This window comes from Somniosus microcephalus, chromosome 7 (assembly GCF_052327205.1).
Source record: "Somniosus microcephalus isolate GS21.2 chromosome 7, FLI_Smic_1.0, whole genome shotgun sequence".
NCBI lineage: Eukaryota > Metazoa > Chordata > Chondrichthyes > Squaliformes > Somniosidae > Somniosus > Somniosus microcephalus.
This window is the reverse complement of record NC_140993.1, coordinates 173,189,715-173,209,104: the sequence shown is the minus strand read 5'-3', so window position 1 is coordinate 173,209,104 and position 19,390 is coordinate 173,189,715. Positions and strand designations below refer to the sequence as shown.

Here is a 19,390-nt window from a genome sequence, read left to right as displayed (position 1 = left end):
AATAGATTCATGTCAAGTATAACAATTCAAGAAGTGACAAGAGCAGCAAGATCATGGGGACACCTCCAAGTCACATGCCATCCTGACTTAAACATTCCTTAATTGTTGTTGGGTACAAATTTTGGATTTCCCTACCTAATACCAATGCTGAAAATCATTGTGGGAGTACCATAAACACAAGGGCAGCAGCAGTTCAATAAGGCCCACCACCACCTTCTCAGGGCAACTTGGGATGGGCAATAAATGCCAGCCTTGCCAGAGTTGTCCACATCTCAAAATCAACAAACGAAAAGAATCCTAGAAATTTTCAACTACAACAAATTATAGCATTTCTTTGAAGCATACAAATTATAAAGACACAAAGGGTACACACTTTATTCTCTTTCTTCAACCCTCCAAAAAATTCAAAATTTCACAAACCCATTTCATGAAAAAAAAGACTGCAAGCTTCAAATTGAATCCCAAGTAAAAACCATCAGCTGAAGGTGAATTCTCACTACTTTATTCTGGATATAAATACAAATAAAATAGCTTCAATAGAACAGATTCCTCCCTTTCAAGTTACAGAATATTAAACACTATACTACCGTATATAATTCTCAGCATTGTAGGTCTTTTTGTTCACCGAGGCTGCAGCAGCAACATTCCTAGTTCCACTGGTTGGTGTTGGTGTTCGAGATCTGATGTTACTGGACAAACCTCTGAAAATAAAATATCAAAGAAAGGTAAACATTAAGTATTTATGAACAAAAAATATTTGAAGCCCAGTAGATTTCCATTTTTCTCATAATTAAGGACAATCTTTTGAGGAATGTAATGCTGTTGCAGTTTTTACATCAAATATCAACTTTAAGCACTCTCAGGGGAGGTGCTAGGCAATGTTCTCTCTAAATTTTCTTTGTTGTGCGTGGCCTGTTTATTTCAATGCGTGGTACCTTTAAATTTGTTGCGAGGCTGCGCACACGCAGTATCTTAGAAGGAACAACTTGCGAGCAGCCTGCGCTGTACCTTCCAGATTGATGAGCGGCTGTGCACGCGCGCAGCTTAAAGGGAACATTGGTGCGAAGTATAAATCCCTTTACAATGCCCCAGTAAGCCACCATTTTAGCTTCCATGTAATAAGGGCATTCTGGAGCAGAGATTGACAAATCAAAGTGTACCTTTGTTGATGGTCCTGTTTACCCAACTGCATCACAAAATACTAATAACAAAGAACATGGGTTACGCTCTAGTGTTCCAACTTGTATATCTCAAAGAACCTCAAATTCCCCATCTGCACATCTTATTTTTTCATCCCTTTTCTTGAGCTGCAATCAAATTTAATGTTTGCATAAAATGTAAAGATCCTATGTGAAATAGGTTTGGGCCGTTGCAGCCCTGTTCTTAGGTAAATGACATGGACCTAAAGCAGAAGACTTGCCTCACAGTTTGTTACTCAATTGGCAATTTATGGAGAGTGCTAGTTATACCTTATTTGAAGTACAGGAAACTTTGTGCTATCCGGAGGTGAGCTATCCGGCAATCTGGAGCCACCGGCAAAAATCAGCAGCCGTTTTTTATTCTTTTTGTTTGTTTTTTTTGCTTTGTTTGAACCGTCAAGCTGTGCAAGGTCTGTAGTTATCGCAACAGCTTCAGCTACAGAGCTTTAGGGCCACACCCGAGTGTTTAGAAGCTGTTGCTAAGCAACAGTGTTTGTTGTCAAATACGGAGATAAGAATCTCCGTATCTCTCAACATTAACTCTGGAGAGTACGGCACTTTTTAGGCAACGGCAGCAGCTCGGTCCCGTGGGTGCCAGATAGCACAAAGTTTCCAGTACTGTGTTCAGTTTTAGTTGCCTCACCTTAGGAAAATTGTACTGGTCTTGAAGAAAGTCTAGTGGTTATCAGGATGATATCAAAGGCAAGTCCCTTAATTCCAGGTAAGAGCCTGCATAAATTTGGGTAATATGCCCCCAGAGATAAGGAGACTAAGGAGTTTAGGGGGGAAAAATTCAGTTGCTTTGCGCCTCCCGTTAGCGCCCTAAGAGGGCATTAATGAGGCGCAAAGCAACTAGCGCCCGGGCGCGGCGATGTTTGCGCCGCTCGCAAAGTTGACCAGACATTTTGTGGCGGTGCTAAACACTACCGCCACAATCTCCTGCGCCCGCAGATTATGACGACAGTCGAGCATGTAATGCCCCGGACCGGATATTGAGTGGCGCCCCCTGCCTTACCACCTGCCACTAGCAACGACAGGTTGAGGGGAGTGTTTTGCAGTCGGGAAGGGACTGGGGGAGCACTATTTAAAGGCGGCCACTTCCTGCCTTTTTTTGTCGGCGACCTTTTTGCACCACGCATTCTGAGAGATAGAGACAGACACTTCTGGAGAGATTCAACGCTGCGTGAAGGAGTTTTGGGTACTGAGCAACACTTTACAGGTTCATTTTGATTTGACCTTCCTTGCATCGATTTAGAAGAGATTATGGGGGCTGCACTCTGAGCTCTTTCCCTGGGCCTCTCCATTGTTCTTTCCAGCAGATTTGATGTACAGGTCTCTCCAGGCAGAGATTGAAGGCTGCAATGAGCAGGGTGTTGTAAGGGGTCGTTTTAACGAGCTTATGGTGTGCTAGATCGGTTTTGATTTCGCACTGCTCGTGAGCGGTTCCGAAGCGCTCCCCCCTCACCGGTTCTATACACTGGGCTTATTGCCAGACAACCTTGATGTGTGGCCCAACTTGTGACTCGGAAGACAAATGGATCAGGTGAGACAAGGTGAGTTTTAAATCAGAAATATCTTTATTTTCAAGGAGAATAAACACAGAGAATGCAAGAATCAATTTAGACAAAAATCATTAGCACGTCTCCCAATGGGAACTAAAATTTAACACACAAGGAATAACTTTGACTATCTTAAATCATACAACAATTCTTAATCAGCGGTATACTAAAACGGGGGTGGGAAAAGCGCACGGACACATCGAGGGATAAATCACACTCCTGAATTACAAAACCCTTAATGTTACAAACCCTCCCGTTGCTAAAATATACCTCAACTATGTCAGTTAGGTAGAGTTGGGCCTTTATGCTCACCAGAATTTAAAAACCCTCCTGGACCTTGGTACTCCTTGTTACGTCCGGGATCTCCAATCTTCCTTATGGGACCGGCTCCTGGACCCGCTCTCCTGCACAAACTTGGAAGTCCTCCGAACTCCTCGAGCCGTCTCCTCTTCCGCATGGTCTTCGAACTCCTGATGGTATCTGGACTTGGACTTCACTGCTTCTGGTGAATCTTGTGGATCTGTCTGAGTCTGGCTGAATCTCTCTCCTGCACAATCTTGAAAGTCCTCCGAACTCCTCGAACCGTCTCCTCTCCACTCGGCCTTCGAACTCCTGATGGTCTTGGATCTGGACTAAACTTCTGAATCTGCTCTCCTGCACAATCTTGTGGGTCCTCTTTGCTCTGTCCTTGACCTCGTGTCTGTGTGAATCTGTGATGGATCTGTCTGAATCTCACTGAATGAATGTCTTGCTGTCGATTTTCCCTCAACAGTTATACTGCTTCCTTGCCCTTATCTCGGCGCCAAATCAGGGGTTTTCTTTTGTCAAGGTAATGGGCAGGCTGCTTTGACAAAAGCAAGTACTTTATTTTAATGTCTTGTAAATGAAACTGATGGGATCTGTCCTGTGTCCTTCTGAGTTTGGTACAGATAATGTTTTTTTTTTCCTGTGCTCAGCGATTTCAGAGATGGGTTTACGTTTTGCTAGCAATTAGCGCACCTCCAGGTGCAAATACTTTTGTTTACGAGTTCGTTACTGCTGTAACCATATTATCATATCAATAGCAGTAAGTTCTGGAATCTTCTAATCGGTGATGACTCAGGCTGCTGTAAGATACTGCTGGTGTGTCCTTTTGAACTGAGCCATGAGAACTGCCAACTCCATCTTGTGTTCTCACAATGTGGCCATTTCAGGGGTTTTACCAATCTAGACTGTATTTTCTGGATTTTGCGAATCCTACAGTGTGGATAGAGAGCAGGATCGACCCTCCCCTTTAAGAACTGGCTGGCGCCAATGTGTCTGTGTTCCATTGCTGACTGACATCACATGAGTTTCACCAGCGTGAGGTAGCGCCTCGCTCGTCGGCATTAGCACCTTGAGAGGTGTGTAGCGCCTGATTTAGCGCTCCAATCACCTCCAGGGGTGATAGAAGCCAAGTTTGCAGTCGGAGGTGATAATTAGCACCAGGCGTTAAACTTTACGCCCGGCAACTGCGCCCCAAACGGGGTGATACCGAATTTCTCCCCCTAGGTGTTTAAAATAATGAAGTGAATTGACAGAGGCAGATAGGGAATGTTTCTTCCCTCTAGTAGGGGAAACCAGAACAAGGTGACAATGTAAAAATCAGAACTAAACCAGTTAAAAGAAAATGGAAGGGGAAAAAAAAGGAGAATGTGGAATGCCATATATGTAGAATTAATAGAAGTGTTTAAAAGGCAGATGCGTATTTATGGGGAAGGGTAGGGAATTAGGATTAAAGATAAAGCTGCCATAGCCAACAAACATTTTCCTCAGAAAGGCTATAGGAATGGCACGTTGCTGGGCAAAGTACAAGGAGCTGTTTTTGGAGTGGTTCATGCTTACATTGGGTACCTGGAATGGAAAAGTATTTAATTCCCTAGTATTAACATCCTTTATCTTGAAGAGCACAAAAAAGAGACAAAACAAATTAATGCATTTCTGACAAATTTTTGACTGTGATTCAAATATACATATCAATGATTTTTTGATTATGGACATTTGGCACCAAGCTGTAAATGAAAAAAATAATCTTGCTAAATTTGAATTCACTATGATTCAGTAATATAAATTTCCCATAGCTAAATAGTTGCATTTCATTTTTTTCCCCCCAAATAATGAAATAGATGAGAAAATTCAGTTTTTATTTCATCAAAACTTACATACATCTATAGTAATCCATTAAAAAAGCTGAAATACTTTAAATTAAAAGATACTACACTTTTATGCTCAAAATATACATCTGCATAATGAGAAGTCAACTGTGCACAGCTCTGTAACACGTACTTTACAGATATGGTATCCATTAGCCTATCTTCCACAGCATCAATATTTAATTAAACTAATCACCCATGTTTCATAGCCATAATATATTCAGACTTGAACAGATATGGCGGACAACTGGTTTAGCCATTCACCGCCAGATCTGGCTGAACCACAAAGCATTATTGGGTCCTGCTCTTCTCTGCCAAAACTGCTCACTATTCAAGGATCATTCTGGAATGGAAAGATAACCCTTCTTTTCTCTACTACAAACTGTCTTCTTAGACCCCTCTCCCCTGTCTCCTCCACCCTCACTTCCAAAACAAGTGCAAGAGGCTCATGGGCTGCTTTGTCTCTCAAGATTGAGACCATCCGATCAGCTGCCTTTGCCACTTCCTTCCCCCAGCCCACTGGGCCAAACTTCATCTAAGGTTCCCCCTGCCCTAGGCCTGAACTCTCATCTTTCTCCGGTTTCTCCCCGATTTCCCCTCATGCCCTCTCCGAGCTCACCTTGTCCACGAGACCCACTTCCTGCTCCCTCGACCCTATTCTCACTAAATTGCTTACCACTGATCTTCCATTTCTGGCTCCCATGTTAACTGAAATTAACAGTTCTCTCTCCTCAGGTACTGTTCCCTCTCGTTCAAATCTGCCATCATCACCCCTCTCCTCAAAAAAACCCTTGACCCCTCTGTCCTTGCAAACTACTGTCCCATTGCCAACCTCCCTTTCCTCTCCAAAGTCCTTGAACGTGTTGTCGCCGCCCAAATCCATGCCCATCTTTCCCGGAAGTCCATGTTTCAATCCCTCCAATCAGGTTTCCGCCCCTGCCACAGTACCAAAATGGCTCTTATCAAAGTCACAAATGACATCCTATGTGACTTTGACAAAAGTAAACTATCCCTCCTCATCCTTCTTGACTTATCGGCAGCCTTTGACACGGCTGACCACTCCATCCTCCTCCAATGCCTCTCCACCGTCATCCAGCTGGGTGGGACTGCACTCGCCTGGTTCCATTCTTATCTATCTAATCGTACCTAGAGAATCACCTGCAATGGCTTCTCTTCCCGCTCCCACATTGTTACCTCTGGTGTCCCCCAAGGATCTATCCTTGGCCCCCTCCTATTCCTCATCTACATGCTGCCCCTCGGCGACATCATCCAAATACACGACGTCAGTTTCCACATGTACGCTGACAACAACCAGTTCTACCTCCCCACCACTTCCCTCGACACCTCCACTGTCTCTAAATTATCAGACTACTTGCCCAACATTCAGTAATGGATGAGCAGAAATTTCCTCCAACTAAATATTGGGAAGACCGAAGCCATTGTCTTTGGGCCCCGCCACAAACTCTATTCCCTAGCCACCGACTCCATCTCTCTCCCTAGCAACCTTGGTGTCATATTTGACCCTGAAATGAGCTTCTGACCAAATATCCACGCCATAATTAAGACCTCCTATTTCCACCTCTGTATCATCACCCGACTCCGCCCCTGCCTCACTTCATCTGCTGCTGAAAGCCTCATCCATGCCTTTATTACTTTAGACTTGACTATTCCAACACACTCCTGGCTGGCCTCCCACATTCTACCCTATGTAAACTTGAGGTCATCCAAAACTCTGCTCCCAAATCCCTTCATGGTCTCATCTCTAATGTCCTCCAGCTCCACAACCACAATCCACACCACCCCCCACACTCACTGGAAGGAGACACCGCGGGACACACTCACTGGAAGGAGACACACTATAAGGAGGTCTGGGCCCAGGGCGAGGAGCGAGCCCAGGGGTGAGGAGCGAGGACGAGGCCCAGGGGCGAGGAGCGGGCCCAGGGGCGAGGAGCGAGCCCAGGGGCGAGGAGGGGGCCCAGGGGCGAGGAACGGGACGGGACCCAGGAGTGGCGCAGCGTGGCCGGGAGGACCACAGCGCAGTCTATGAAACCCAGGCAGGGAGGACCTGTGGGAAGGAGGGAGGATAGTAGGAGTATGTTTGTGTCTGTGCTAGGTCGATGTAGCAGAGCCTGGGTCTCCAATTGTCTTGGATCCCCTTGCCATTGGACCAAGACCTTGCTCTGTCAAGCCCATGTGGCCACACCACGTTAAAAGAATTCACACACAGGCATCTTCCACCCTTTAAAATGAAGTTTGGGACCTGGAATGTCAGGACCCTCATGGACAACCCCAACAGCGACAGACCGGAACACCATACTGCTATCGTTGCCCGGGAGCTCAGATGTTTCGACATAGACATCGCTGTCCTAAGCGAGACCCGGCGGGCAGGGGAAGGCCAGCTCAAGGTGCAAGGCCGTGGTTACACCTTCTTCTTCTGGAAAGGCAATCCTGAAGAACGACGCCGCCTCCATGGGGTAGGCTTTGCCATAAAAAATGAGCTAGTTGAACGTCTGAGACTCCCCTTATGGAATAAACAAACACCCCATGACTCTACGGCTCACCCTAGCCTGGAACCAGTGCACTACGGTCATCAGTGCGTACGCCCCAACACTGGAAACCACAGACGAGACCAAAGAGGAATTCTACTCCAGCCTCGAACAATCCCTGTCCCGCGTCCCAACGGGTGACAAGCAGATCCTCCTTGGCGACTTTAACGACAGAGTTGGAAAGGACACAGAGCTCTGGCGAGGTGTGATCGGCAGAGGGGGGCTAGGGAAAGCCAACTCCAACGGTACCCTCCTCCTGACGAAATGCTTAGAACATGGCCTCGTCATAACCAACACCTTGTTCCATCAGAGAGACAAGTTCAAGGCTTCATGGCAACACCCTCGCTCCAAGCACTGGACTACGTCATCGTCTGAGCGAGGGACCGCAAGAACGTCCGCATCACCCACGCCATGTCAGGAGCTGACGACTGCTGGACAGACCACCGCCTAATCCGCTCCGTCATCTCCATCAACGTAGCCCCAAAACAGCGGCGGCAACAGAAGCAATGCCGCAGGAAATTCAACGCTGGAGCACTCAAAGACCCTGCTAAGAAAGCCCTATTCAGCCTGCGCCTCACAACTAACCTGACGACTCCCAGTGATTCAAAGATACAGTGTCCACAGCGCCTGGACTGCACTCAAGGCCTCCATAATCAGCACCTGTGAAGAGGCACTCGACCAGGGAACACCAAGACTGGTGCGACGAGAATGACCAGGAGATCCAGGAGCTAATAAGCCGCAAGCGCAAGGCATTCCTGATTTGGAAACAGCAACAGAACTAGAGAGCAAGAAAGCAGCTCTACAGACGCTTGAAGGCCGAGGTCCAACAAAAACCTTGCGACCTAAAAAACAGATGGTGGATGGAGAAAGCGCAGGAGATCCAGCAGCTAGCCGACAACCATGACGTGCGTGGATTCTTTAGCGCAGTCAAGACCATCTACGGCCCAAGCACCCAAGGCCCTACCCCACTGCGGGCCAAGAATGGAGAGGTACTCATCAAGGACAGAGAGGCAGTCAGTGCCCGCTGGAAGGAGCACTTCGAAGATCTCCTTAACCGAGACTCTGTCTTTGACGCGAGTGTCCTCAACTCCATCCCGCAGCATGCTACCCGCCACCACCTCAAATCAAATCAACTTTTATTGTCATTGTTAGTGCACAAGTGCAGTACAACGAAATGTAGGCTTGCGGCTCCCGAGAGTGTACATTTAGACTAAGACATTTAAACATTCAACATACATTTGGCTTGTAATACATTAACATAAGCATAACCATAATAAAGTGCAACCTGCCCCCGCCACACAGTACTGCTCCCCGATTATCAAAATCCATGACGAGGCCTTGGATAACGTGGACCACTTTCCATACCTCGGGAACATAAGAACATAAGAAATAGGAGCAGGAGTAGGCCAATCGGCCCCTCGAGCCTGCTCCACCATTCAATAAGATCATGGCTGATCTGATCCTAACCTCAAATTTTCTATCACTCTGCATCCACCCGAACCCATGTGATCTCCCGGGAGAGGCGAAAAACCAGATAAAGACCCAATGGCCAATTTGGGAGAAAAAAATCTGGGAAATTCCTCTCCGACCCATCTAGGCAATCGAAATTCTTCCAGGAGATCACTCTGTCCCTATATTTTCTACAGTACTTACCTTCTGTAAAGGCGATCTCCACCCCAGCCAGGAACAGGAATAAAACCATCTCCTGAAATCTAACACAGAATTAGAACACAGTAGGAGCAGAACAAGGCTACACGGCCCCTGGGCCCACTCCACTACCCACAGGGCCACGACCATTCCGAACCTAGACTCATGTCCAATTTCCTGCCCGCTCCCCGTAACCCTTAATTCCCTTTACTTCTAGGGAGCCTACTGTCAACAAGGGCAGACGCGATGACGAAGTCCAACACCGCCTTCAGTGTGCGAGTGCAGCCTTCGGTCGCCTGAGGAAGAGAGTGTTTGAAGACCAGGACCTCAAACCAGCACCAAGCTCATGGTCTACAGAGCAGTAGTGATACCCGCCCTCCTGTATGCTTCAGAGACATGGACCATGTACAGCAGGCACCTCAAAGCACTGGAGAGGTACCACCAACGCTGCCTCCGCAAGATCCTGCAAATCCATTGGCAGGATAGGCGCACCAACGTCAGTGTTCTCGCTCAGGCCAACATCCCTGGCATCGAAGCTTTGACCATGCTCGATCAGCTCCGATGGACGGGCCACATCGTCCGCATGCCCGATACGAGACTCCCAAAACAAGCGTTCTACTTGGAGCTCCGACATAGCAAGAGAGCCCCAGGTGAGCAGAGGAAACGCTTCAAGGACACCCTCAAAGCCTCCTTGAAAAAGTGCAACATCCCCACCGACACCTGGGAATCCCTGGCCCAAGACCGCACAAAGTGGAGGAGAAGCATCCGGGAAGGCGCCGAACATCTCGAGTCTCTTCGCCGGGAGCAAGCGGAAGCCAAGCACAAACAACGGAAGGAGCGCACGTCAACCCAAGCACCCCACCCACCCATTCAACCACCGTCTGCCCCACCTGTGACAGAGACTGTAGGTCCCGCATTGGACTCATCAGTCACCCGAGAACTCATTTTTAGTGCGGAAGCAAGTCATCCTCGGTTCTGAGGGACTACCTAAGAGGAGGAAAACGTCCCAAGCTGCTTTACAGTCAATGCAGTACTTTTGAAGTGGAGTCACTGTTGTAATGTAGGAAACGCGGCAGCCATTTTGCACACAGCAAGCTCCCACAAACACCAATGTGATAATGACCAGATAATCTGTTTTTAGTAATGTTGATTGAGGGTTAAATATTGGTTACACCTGCTCTTCTTCAAAATAATGCCATAGGATCTTTTACGTCCACCTGAGAGAGCAAACGGGGCCTCGGCTTAACAGCTCATCCAGAAGACGGCATCTCCGACAGTGCAGCACTCCCTCAGTACTGCACTGGAATGACAGCCTAGATTTTTGTAATTAAGTCCCTGGAGTGAGACTTGAACCCACAACCTTCTGACTCAGAGGTGAGGGTGCTATCAACTGAGCCATGACTGACACAAAATACTAAGAAACTGACTATTGTACTGTGGTAAACCACTGTTTGTATTCCTGTTTGTCCTGTTTGTATTCCACTGTGTACATGCCTGGACATGCCTCGGCTGACTCCTCCCACAGGTCCTAGTATAAAGGTGACTGCTCCCCAGCCCTTGTATCCTGGACCGGTCGACCACTCGAGGCAGACCTCCATTCTGTTGTTAATAAAAGCCTTTAGTTACTCTTCTAACTCTCAGTCTTTTATGAGTAATTGATAGCGCATCATGTACACTAATGAAACTAGTAAATGGTTCTGTATAGTTCTTTTTAATAGTTTTTTAAAGTCATTTTCAGTTATTTAAAATCAGGTGGACTAGACACTTTGTTTTTGGTGATTAAACCCATTTTTAGCAGTATTAATAAAACTACATCAGGTTACCACTTTAAATATATCAAAGAATATTTTTTTAATGCAAGAAAAGAAACAATTACATTCTAAAGTGCTGCCCAATGCGCTGGTTCATGGAAGATTTTAAGTTTGTGATTACGCAAATAAACTTGAACCATAAAATCACTTTGGATTGCCGACCGTGTCCAAAAATGAAGAGTCACCCTGGGCACTATAGAAGTTTACAAAAACAAAATACTGCAGGTGCTGAAAATCTGAACTAAAAACAGAAAATGTTGGAAGTATTCAGCAGGACAGGCAGCATCTGTTGAGCGAGAAACAGAGTTAACGTTAACTCTATTTCTCTCTCCGCATTTTCTGTTTTTATTTACTATAGAAGTTTATTCTGGTGAGCCAAAAATTGCTCAATCTTTGCATACAGGGTGTAGTGTATGTGCCTTTAAGAGCCCCATGTGTACTGTAATGCCGGTAATGGCCACTCGGGCTATATAAGCCTGTATATTGTGTTGTATCAGTTAGTTCCCCTCCAGACTTGGTTTAGTAAACACCTATGAAACCAACTCCTGTCTTCAGTGTCTCTATCAACACACAGACACAACAGTGGCGACGAATTGGAAACGGACTTACCTGCAATTCGGCAGCACCTCAAGGACATCAAATTTGAAGAAAAATCAAGAAAAAGAAAAAGCTGTGGTTTCACCAGCTAGCCAAGCTGGTGGCAGGTACTGCAATAATCCTTCCTGGGCGTCGGGCTGGGGCTCCAGCGGCTAGCTCTACAGCTGGGCCAAGCAGCGAAAGCGGAGGGAAGCAGTAACAGATGGGGAGGGAGCACTCGGGAGACGGCCGGCGCTGCAAGCAGGTCGGCGTTCAGACCTAGAGAGAGTCCGGCGGGAACGAGTCTCCAACTGTAAATAAATAAATAAAAAGAACGGAAACCGCGGGAAACAGCGTTGTCATCGGCAGCAGCGGCGGGGAAGTGCCATATCTTTTCTGCAGAAAAGAAAGGAAAGCGCGGGAAGTGCCATTTTATTTCTAGGATGCCTAAGTCTGGCAATATTGATGCTTTTGATAACGAGATAGAGGATTGGACCACATATGTGGAAAGAGTGGAGGTATATTGCACCGCAAATGGAATAGAAGATGAAAAAAAAGCTTCAGTACTGCTAAATCTAATGGGTGCAAAGACATACGGGCGGTTACGAAATTTAATCACTCCAGCCAAACCAAAGGACAAGAATTTAAAAGAAATTGTTGATACCCTACAGGAGCACTTAAACCCAACACCGCTGCTGATTGCGGAACGATTCAAATTCTTCAAGAGAAATCAACACAAGAATGAAAGTAACGCTGATTACCTCACCGAATTAAGAAAGCTATCAAAACACTGCCAATTCGGGGCAGGACTAGCAGATTATCTTCGAGACAAATTCGTCTGCGGTCTCTTAAGTGAAGGAACACAGAAAAGGCTGCTTTCTGAAAAATATTTAACACTGGACAAGGCTTTCAGTATGGCTGTATCATACGAAGCAGCCGCAAGAGGAGCTGCAGAAATACAACAAAAGACACAGGACTTCGGCACCCATGAAATGACACAGGGTTTCGAGAGATGGTATCGCTGCGGCAGATCCACCCATGACCAGAGGGACTGCTGGTTCAAGGACAAAGCATGCAGGCAATGCGGAAAGATTGGACACATTGCACGGGTATGCTGATCTGGACAAAATAAATCCACAGACAGGAAAAAAAAAAATCAATAAAGTACAGAAAGGTACAAATGATGACGGACAGTAGCTCCGAAGACCAGAAGAGCGATAGCGACTCCGAAAACAAGAGACTAAGCTGTCTCAAATTACATAATGTAATTGCCAAAGATGATCACCAGACCATTTGGGTTACCCTCACGATAGCAGGGTCCCCAGTTAAAATGGAGCTAGATACAGGATCAGCTCTGACCGTCATAAATCGACGGGATTACGAGCGGCTATTTCCGCATATACCTTTAAAAGACACATCCATTATCTTGAAAACATATACGGGGCAGAAAGTATACCCCAAAGGAAAAATAAGGGTGCCTGTTGTATACAACGGCAAGGAAATACAAAAGTTGTATTTATACATTCTACAAGATGGTGGTCCACCGCTGTTGGGACGTGAATGGATCAGGAAAATACGTTTAGACTGGCACTCCATTCAGGCACTGACGGTGACCAGTAAGACTAAAATGGAGATCTAATGGTGGCGGCAGAAGGCATGGCCGAGGTACTATATGAGTACGATGCATCGGTGATTACCAAGGAAGAGGACATTGCCAAAGCTATGATAAACAAGGAGGTTTCAGGTTATTGGATGAGATAAAAATAGATAAAGAGGCGGTAGTAGGAATGCCGGTAGAACTTAAAGTAGATAAGTCACCCGGTCTGAATGGGATGCATCCTAGGTTGCTGAGGGAAGGGTAGAAATTGCGGAGGTACTGGCCACAATCTTAATCATGCTTAGAGACAGGGGTGGTGACAAAGGACTGGGGAATTGAAAGGCTGGTGGAATGGGCGGACACATGGCTGATGAAATTCAATGCAGAAAAGTGTGAGGCGATACAGTTTGTTGGAAGAATGAGGAGACAATACAAGGTCAATGGTACAATTTTAAAGGGGGTGCAAGAACAGAGAAATCTGGGGCTGTTTTGTGCACAAATCTTTGAAGGTGGCAGGACAGGTTAACACGCAATGAATAAAGCATATGGGATCTTGGGCTTTATAAACAGAGGCATAGAGTACAAAAGCCAGGAGGTTATGCTAACTGTATATAAAACAGTAGCTTGGCCCCAGCTGGAGTATCGTGTCCAATTCTGGGCACCACACTTTAGGAAGGACATGAAGGCTTTGGAGGGTACAGAAGAGATTTACTAGAATAGTTCCAGGGATGAGGGATTACAGTTATGTGCATAGACTGGAGAAGCTGGGGTTGTTCTCCTTAGAGCAGAGAAGGCTAAGAGATTTGATAGGAGGTGTTTAAAATCATGAAGGGTTTAGATAGAGTAAATAAAGAGAAACTGTTTCCAATCGCTGAAGGGTCAATAATTTAAGGTGATTGGCAAAAGAACCAGAGGCGACATTCGGAAAAAGTTTTTTTAACGCAACGAGTGGTTAGGATTTGGAATGCACTGCCCTATAGGGTGGTGGAGGCAGATTCAATAGTAGCCTTCAAAAGGGAATTGGATAAATATTTGGAGAAAAAAATTGCACGGATATGGGGAAAGAGGTGAGTGGGACTAACTGAATTGCTCTTCGAAAGAGCCGGCGCAGATTCGATGGGCCAAATGGCCTCCTTCAGTGCTGTACTATTCTATGATTCTAGAATGCCGATGACAGCAGGCATTGAGTTTGAAATTAAATTTTCCCTGATTACACCATGCTAATACAAATACAGAACAAGTTAAGGGCAAGAAAAGACCATTCTGAAACATCTCTGAACCCCAGGGAAATAATTCTGGAATATCATATTGATGCACGGTATATACTGGACAGAAAGCAGAAAGCTAGTCAGCTAGCCAAAGAGAGTCAAATTATATCAGACACAACTGATTACACAATTAACTAGCCAAGATCAATAGACATCAGTGCTGTTGCCTCGAAACACCAGACAAGTCTACAGGTCAGTCAAGTCCAAAAACATAGCGCTCTCTTAGCAATAGGTTTTTAAAAAGTTGGAGATCATTTCTCCTTTTTGTTTCAATCTTCAACGCATGACTGCAGTTTTATATTTCAGAATAATGAGCCTACTTTCAGGATACAAAATTTTAAAATAATATTTTTGATCATATTTATTTATGGAATGACCAACTGCGTAGAATGCAAGCTAGTCAAACTCTTCATTAGGACATTGGGAGCAAATGTATTACAAAATACAATGGATAACATCAGCCATGCCAGACTTTTTGTCACATGCTAAAAACTATTAAATAGTTTTATTCATGAATATGGTCAATTACAGAAGTCAGTAGTATAGATCCCAAGATACTTATGGATAAGGAAAGCCATTCAGCCCATATTAATCCATCCAGAAAGATGCTAAAGTTTCACAATGTAGCATCCAAATGTTTCTTAAATGATTCTAGGCTTTTCACCTTCACATCTCTACCTGGACGTCTATTCCACACATGAATCTATGTAAGAAGAATTTCTTGTTACCAATCTTAAATCCTTTCAAGATATGTCATTGGCTATGAATTGCATTGGGACATCTTGATAAAAAAATGCCATAGGAATGCAAGTTCTTTCTTTTAAGGGTTTTAACCTGTGCTCTCTTGTTCTATTCTTGTAATTTAATTTAACATAGCATTAGAGTTGCTTTTTTCAGCTCCTTAACAATCTTAACCACCTTTACAAGATAACCTCTCACATACCTTCTTTCGAGGCTGAAAAGTACAAGATTTTCCAGTCTTCCCTCATAACTAGAAACATAGAAAAATAGCAGGAGTAGGCCATTCGAGCCTGCTCCGCCATTCAATATCATGGCTGATCCTTTATCTCAATACCATATTCCCGCTCTCTCCCCATACCCTTTGATGCCTTTTGTGTCTAGAAATCTATCTATCTCCTTCTTATACTGCATATTCAGTGTCTTGGCCTCCACAGCCTTCTGTGGTAGAGAATTCCACAGTTCACCACCCTCTGAGTGAAGAAATTTCTCCTCATCTCCGTCCTAAATGTCCTACCCCATATCCTGAGACTGTGACTTATCGTTCTAGACCCCCCAGCCAGGGGAAACATCTTCCCTGCATCCAGTCTGTCTAGCCCTGTCAGAATTTTATACGTTTCAATGAGATCCCCTCTCATTCTTCTAAACTCTAGTGAATACAGGCCTAGTCGACCCAATCTCTCCTCATATGACAGTCCTGCCATCCCAGGAATCAGTCTGGTGAACCTTCGCTGCACTCCCTCTATGGCATGTATATCCTTTCTTAGGTAAGGAGACCAAAACTGCACACAGTACTCCAGGTGTGGTCTCACCAAGGCAACTGTAGTAAGACATCCTTGCTCCTGTACTCAAATCCTCTTGCAATGAAGGCCAACATACCATTTGCCTTCCTAACTGCTTGCTGCACCTGCATGTTTGCTTTCAGTGACTGGTGTACAAGGACACCCAGGTCCCTTTGTCGGGGAACACTTCAGCAGTCAAGGACATTCAGCCTCCGATCTTTGGGTAAGCATTCTCCAAGGCGGCCTTCGAGACACACAACGCAAAATCGTCGAGCAGAAACTGATAGCCAAGTTCCGCACTCATGAGGGCGGCCTCAACCGGGATCTTGGGTTCATGTCACGCTACATGTAACCCCACCTGACGTAGGGTCATCCAGACTAGAGTCGTCGTTGGCTTGTTCTCTCTACACAGATGCGGCCGGACCTGCTGTGATTTCCAGCAAAAAAAATGTTTTCTTGTCTGTTTTTTGTTTTTCGTACAGACCCCAGCATCTGCAACATTTTACCCCTTGTGACCCCACCTCATTGTTCTTTGATGTAATGTTTTCCTGACTGACCTGTTTGGACACCATTCATACCTTTGATTGCTGTGATTATCTCTCTGCCGAGGTGTGATAAATGGCAGTTAGAAAGTGATACACTATCAATTCCTCATAAAAGACAGAGAGTTAATTAATAGGCTTTTATTCGCAAAGAACAGAGTATGCCTCTTGTGGTAGCCTGGTATCCAAAAGGGCAGGGGACTGCAGAGCAGTCACCTTTATACTCGGGCATGTGGGCGGAGTCAGCTGAGGCATGCAAGGACACAACAGTGTGCAACAAGAACTACAACAACAACAATAACAACAGTGGTTTACCACATTCACCCCTTGTTTAAAATTGAGTCCGGTGGGGTGAAGTGTACTAAAACTTCGAGTAATTAAGTCTATCAGGTGGCCTTGTATGCCGTCCTGATCGTCGTAGCAGCGGCGGTAGTGGTGCAGCATCCAACGGCGTCTCGTTGAGAGGTTGTGTAGTCAATGGCGGGTCCTGGGGCTGCGGCATGCCGTCTACAGGGGTCGGGGTGTGGGTGGTGGTGGGTGGCGATGGTGGAGTCTCAGGGGCACCCGAAGGTGCGAGGTCTCGTGTGGAGACTGTGTCCTCCCGCCCATCCGGGTACGCTACGTAAGCAACCTGGGGGTAGGCGTGGGTAGTGGTGGGTGGCGAAGGAAGTGTTTCGGGAGCACCCGAAGGTGCGAGGTCTCGTATGGAGACTGTGTCCTCCCGCCCGTCCGGGTACACCACGTAAGCGTACTGAGGGTTGGCGTGGAGGAGGCTCACCCTCTCGACCAGGGGGTCCGTCTTATGGGACCTCACGTGCTTCCGCAGTAGGACGGGTCCTGGAGAAGTCAGCCATGTCGGTAACGAGATCCCCGATGTGGACTTCCTGGGGAAGGAGAACATTCTCTCGTGAGGGGTGGCATTGGTGGCTGTACAAAGCAGTGACCGAATGGAATGGAGCGCCGCAGGGAGGACCTCCTGCCAGCGAGAGGTCGGAAGGCCCTCAGATTTCAAGTTTAAAAGGACTGCCTTCCAGACCGTCGCATCCTCTCGCTCCACCTGGCCATTCCCCCGGGGGTTGTAGCTGGTGGTCTTGCTTGTAGCAATACCTCTCGCGAGCAGGTACTGACGAAGATCGTTGCTCATAAAGGATGAGCCCCTGTCGCTATGAATATAGCTAGGGAAACCGAACAAGGCGAAGAGGTCATTCAGACATTTAATGACCGTGGTACTGGTCATGTCTGAGCAAGGGATGGCAAACGGGAAACGGGAGTACTCGTCAATTATGTTGAGGAAGTACACATTGCGGTCGGAGGAGGGGAGGGGCCCTTTAAAATCGCCGCTCAGCCGCTCAAAGGGGCGCGTGGCTTTGATCAGGCTTGCCCTGTCTGGCCTATAGAAATGCGGTTTGCACTCGGCACAGATTTGGCAGTTCCTGGTCAAGGTCCTGACCTCCTCGATGGAGTAGGGCAGGTTACGGGATTTGATGAAGTGAAAAAACCTGGTGACCCCCGGGTGGCAGAGGTCATTGTGGAGGGTCTTCAGTCTATCAACCTGCGCGTTGGCGCATGTACCACGTGATAGGGCATCTGGGGGCTCATTGAGTTTCCCGGGCCGGTACAAGATATCGTAATTGTAGGTGGAGAGTTCGATTCTCCACCTCAAGATCTTGTCATTCTTGATTTTGCCCCTCTGCTTATTATTAAACATAAAAGCTACTGAACGCTGGTCAGTGAGCAGGGTAAATCGTTTTCCGGCCAGGTAATGCCTCCAATGTCACACCGCTTCCACAATGGCCTGGGCCTCCTTTTCGACAGAGGAGTGTCGAATCTCGGGGCCCTGGAGGGTCCTTGAGAAAAAGGCCATGGGTCTCCCCGCCTGGTTAAGGGTTGCAGCTAGGGCAAAGTCGGATGCGTCGCTCTCCACTTGGAAAGGGATGGACTCATCCACTGCGTGCATTGTGGCCTTCGCAATATCTCTTTTTATGAGAGTGAAGGCTGCACATGCCTCTGCTGTCAGAGGGAAGGAGGCGGGCTTGATGAGGGGTCTGGCTTTGTCTGCATAGTTGGGCACCCACTGAGCATAGTACGAGAAAAACCCTAGGCATCTCTTCAGTGCTTTTTGGCAGTGGGGGAGGGGGAGCTCCATAAGGGGGCGCATCCTGTCGGGGTCGGGGCCGATGACTCCGTTCTCCACTACACAGCCAAGAATGGCAAGGCGCGTGGTACGAAACATACATTTATCCTTGTTGTATGTTAGATTCAGCCGCTGGGCCGTACGGAGGAATTTCTCTAGATTAACATCATGGTCCTGCTGGTCGCGGCCGCAGATGGTGACGTTGTCTAGATAGGGGAAAGTGGCCTGGAGCGCGTTCTGGTCAACCATCCGGTCCATCTCCCGTTGGAAGACTGAAACCCCGTTGGTGACGCCGAAGGGAACTCTGAGGAAGTGGTAGAGACGACCGTCAGCTTCAAAAGCTGTGTACTGGCGGTCCTCAGCCTTGATGGGGAGCTGGTGGTATGCCGACTTCAGATCAATCGTCGAGAACACCTGGTATTGTGCTATCTGATTGACCATGTCAGATATGCGGGGGAGTGGGTATGCATCCAACTGGGTGTAGCGATTGATCGTCTGGCTGTAGTCAATAACTAGGCGCTGTTTTCCGCCAGTCTTCACTACCAGCACTTGTGCTCACCATGGGCTGGTGCTACTCTCAATAATCCCTTCCTTCAGGAGTCTCGCTACCTCGGATTTAATGAAGCTCCTATCCCCGGCACTGTAACGCCTGCTTTTGGTAGCGATGGGCTTACAGTCGCGGGTGAGGTTAGCGAACAAGGGGGGGGGGGGGGGGGGGGGACTTTAAGGGTGGAGAGGCTGCAAATGGTGCGCGGCGGGCGATTTAAAAACTGCTGGCTGCAGACTGTGAGTGGGGGGAGGGGTCCGTCGTACGCTAATG

The 19,390-nt window shown here is 46.9% G+C and overlaps 1 protein-coding gene across 2 annotated transcripts in view; it reads right to left on the bottom strand.

Annotated features, from left to right (window-relative positions):
* Positions 1-19,390, bottom strand: part of zc2hc1a (zinc finger, C2HC-type containing 1A) — a 138,056-nt gene that overhangs the window by 12,602 nt on the left and 106,064 nt on the right. For both annotated transcript variants that reach the window (XM_085993211.1, XM_085993210.1), the window contains one exon: positions 588-701. In XM_085993211.1, coding sequence (XP_085849337.1) covers positions 588-701 — 114 coding nt within the window. The remainder of the gene's footprint in view (positions 1-587; positions 702-19,390) is intronic.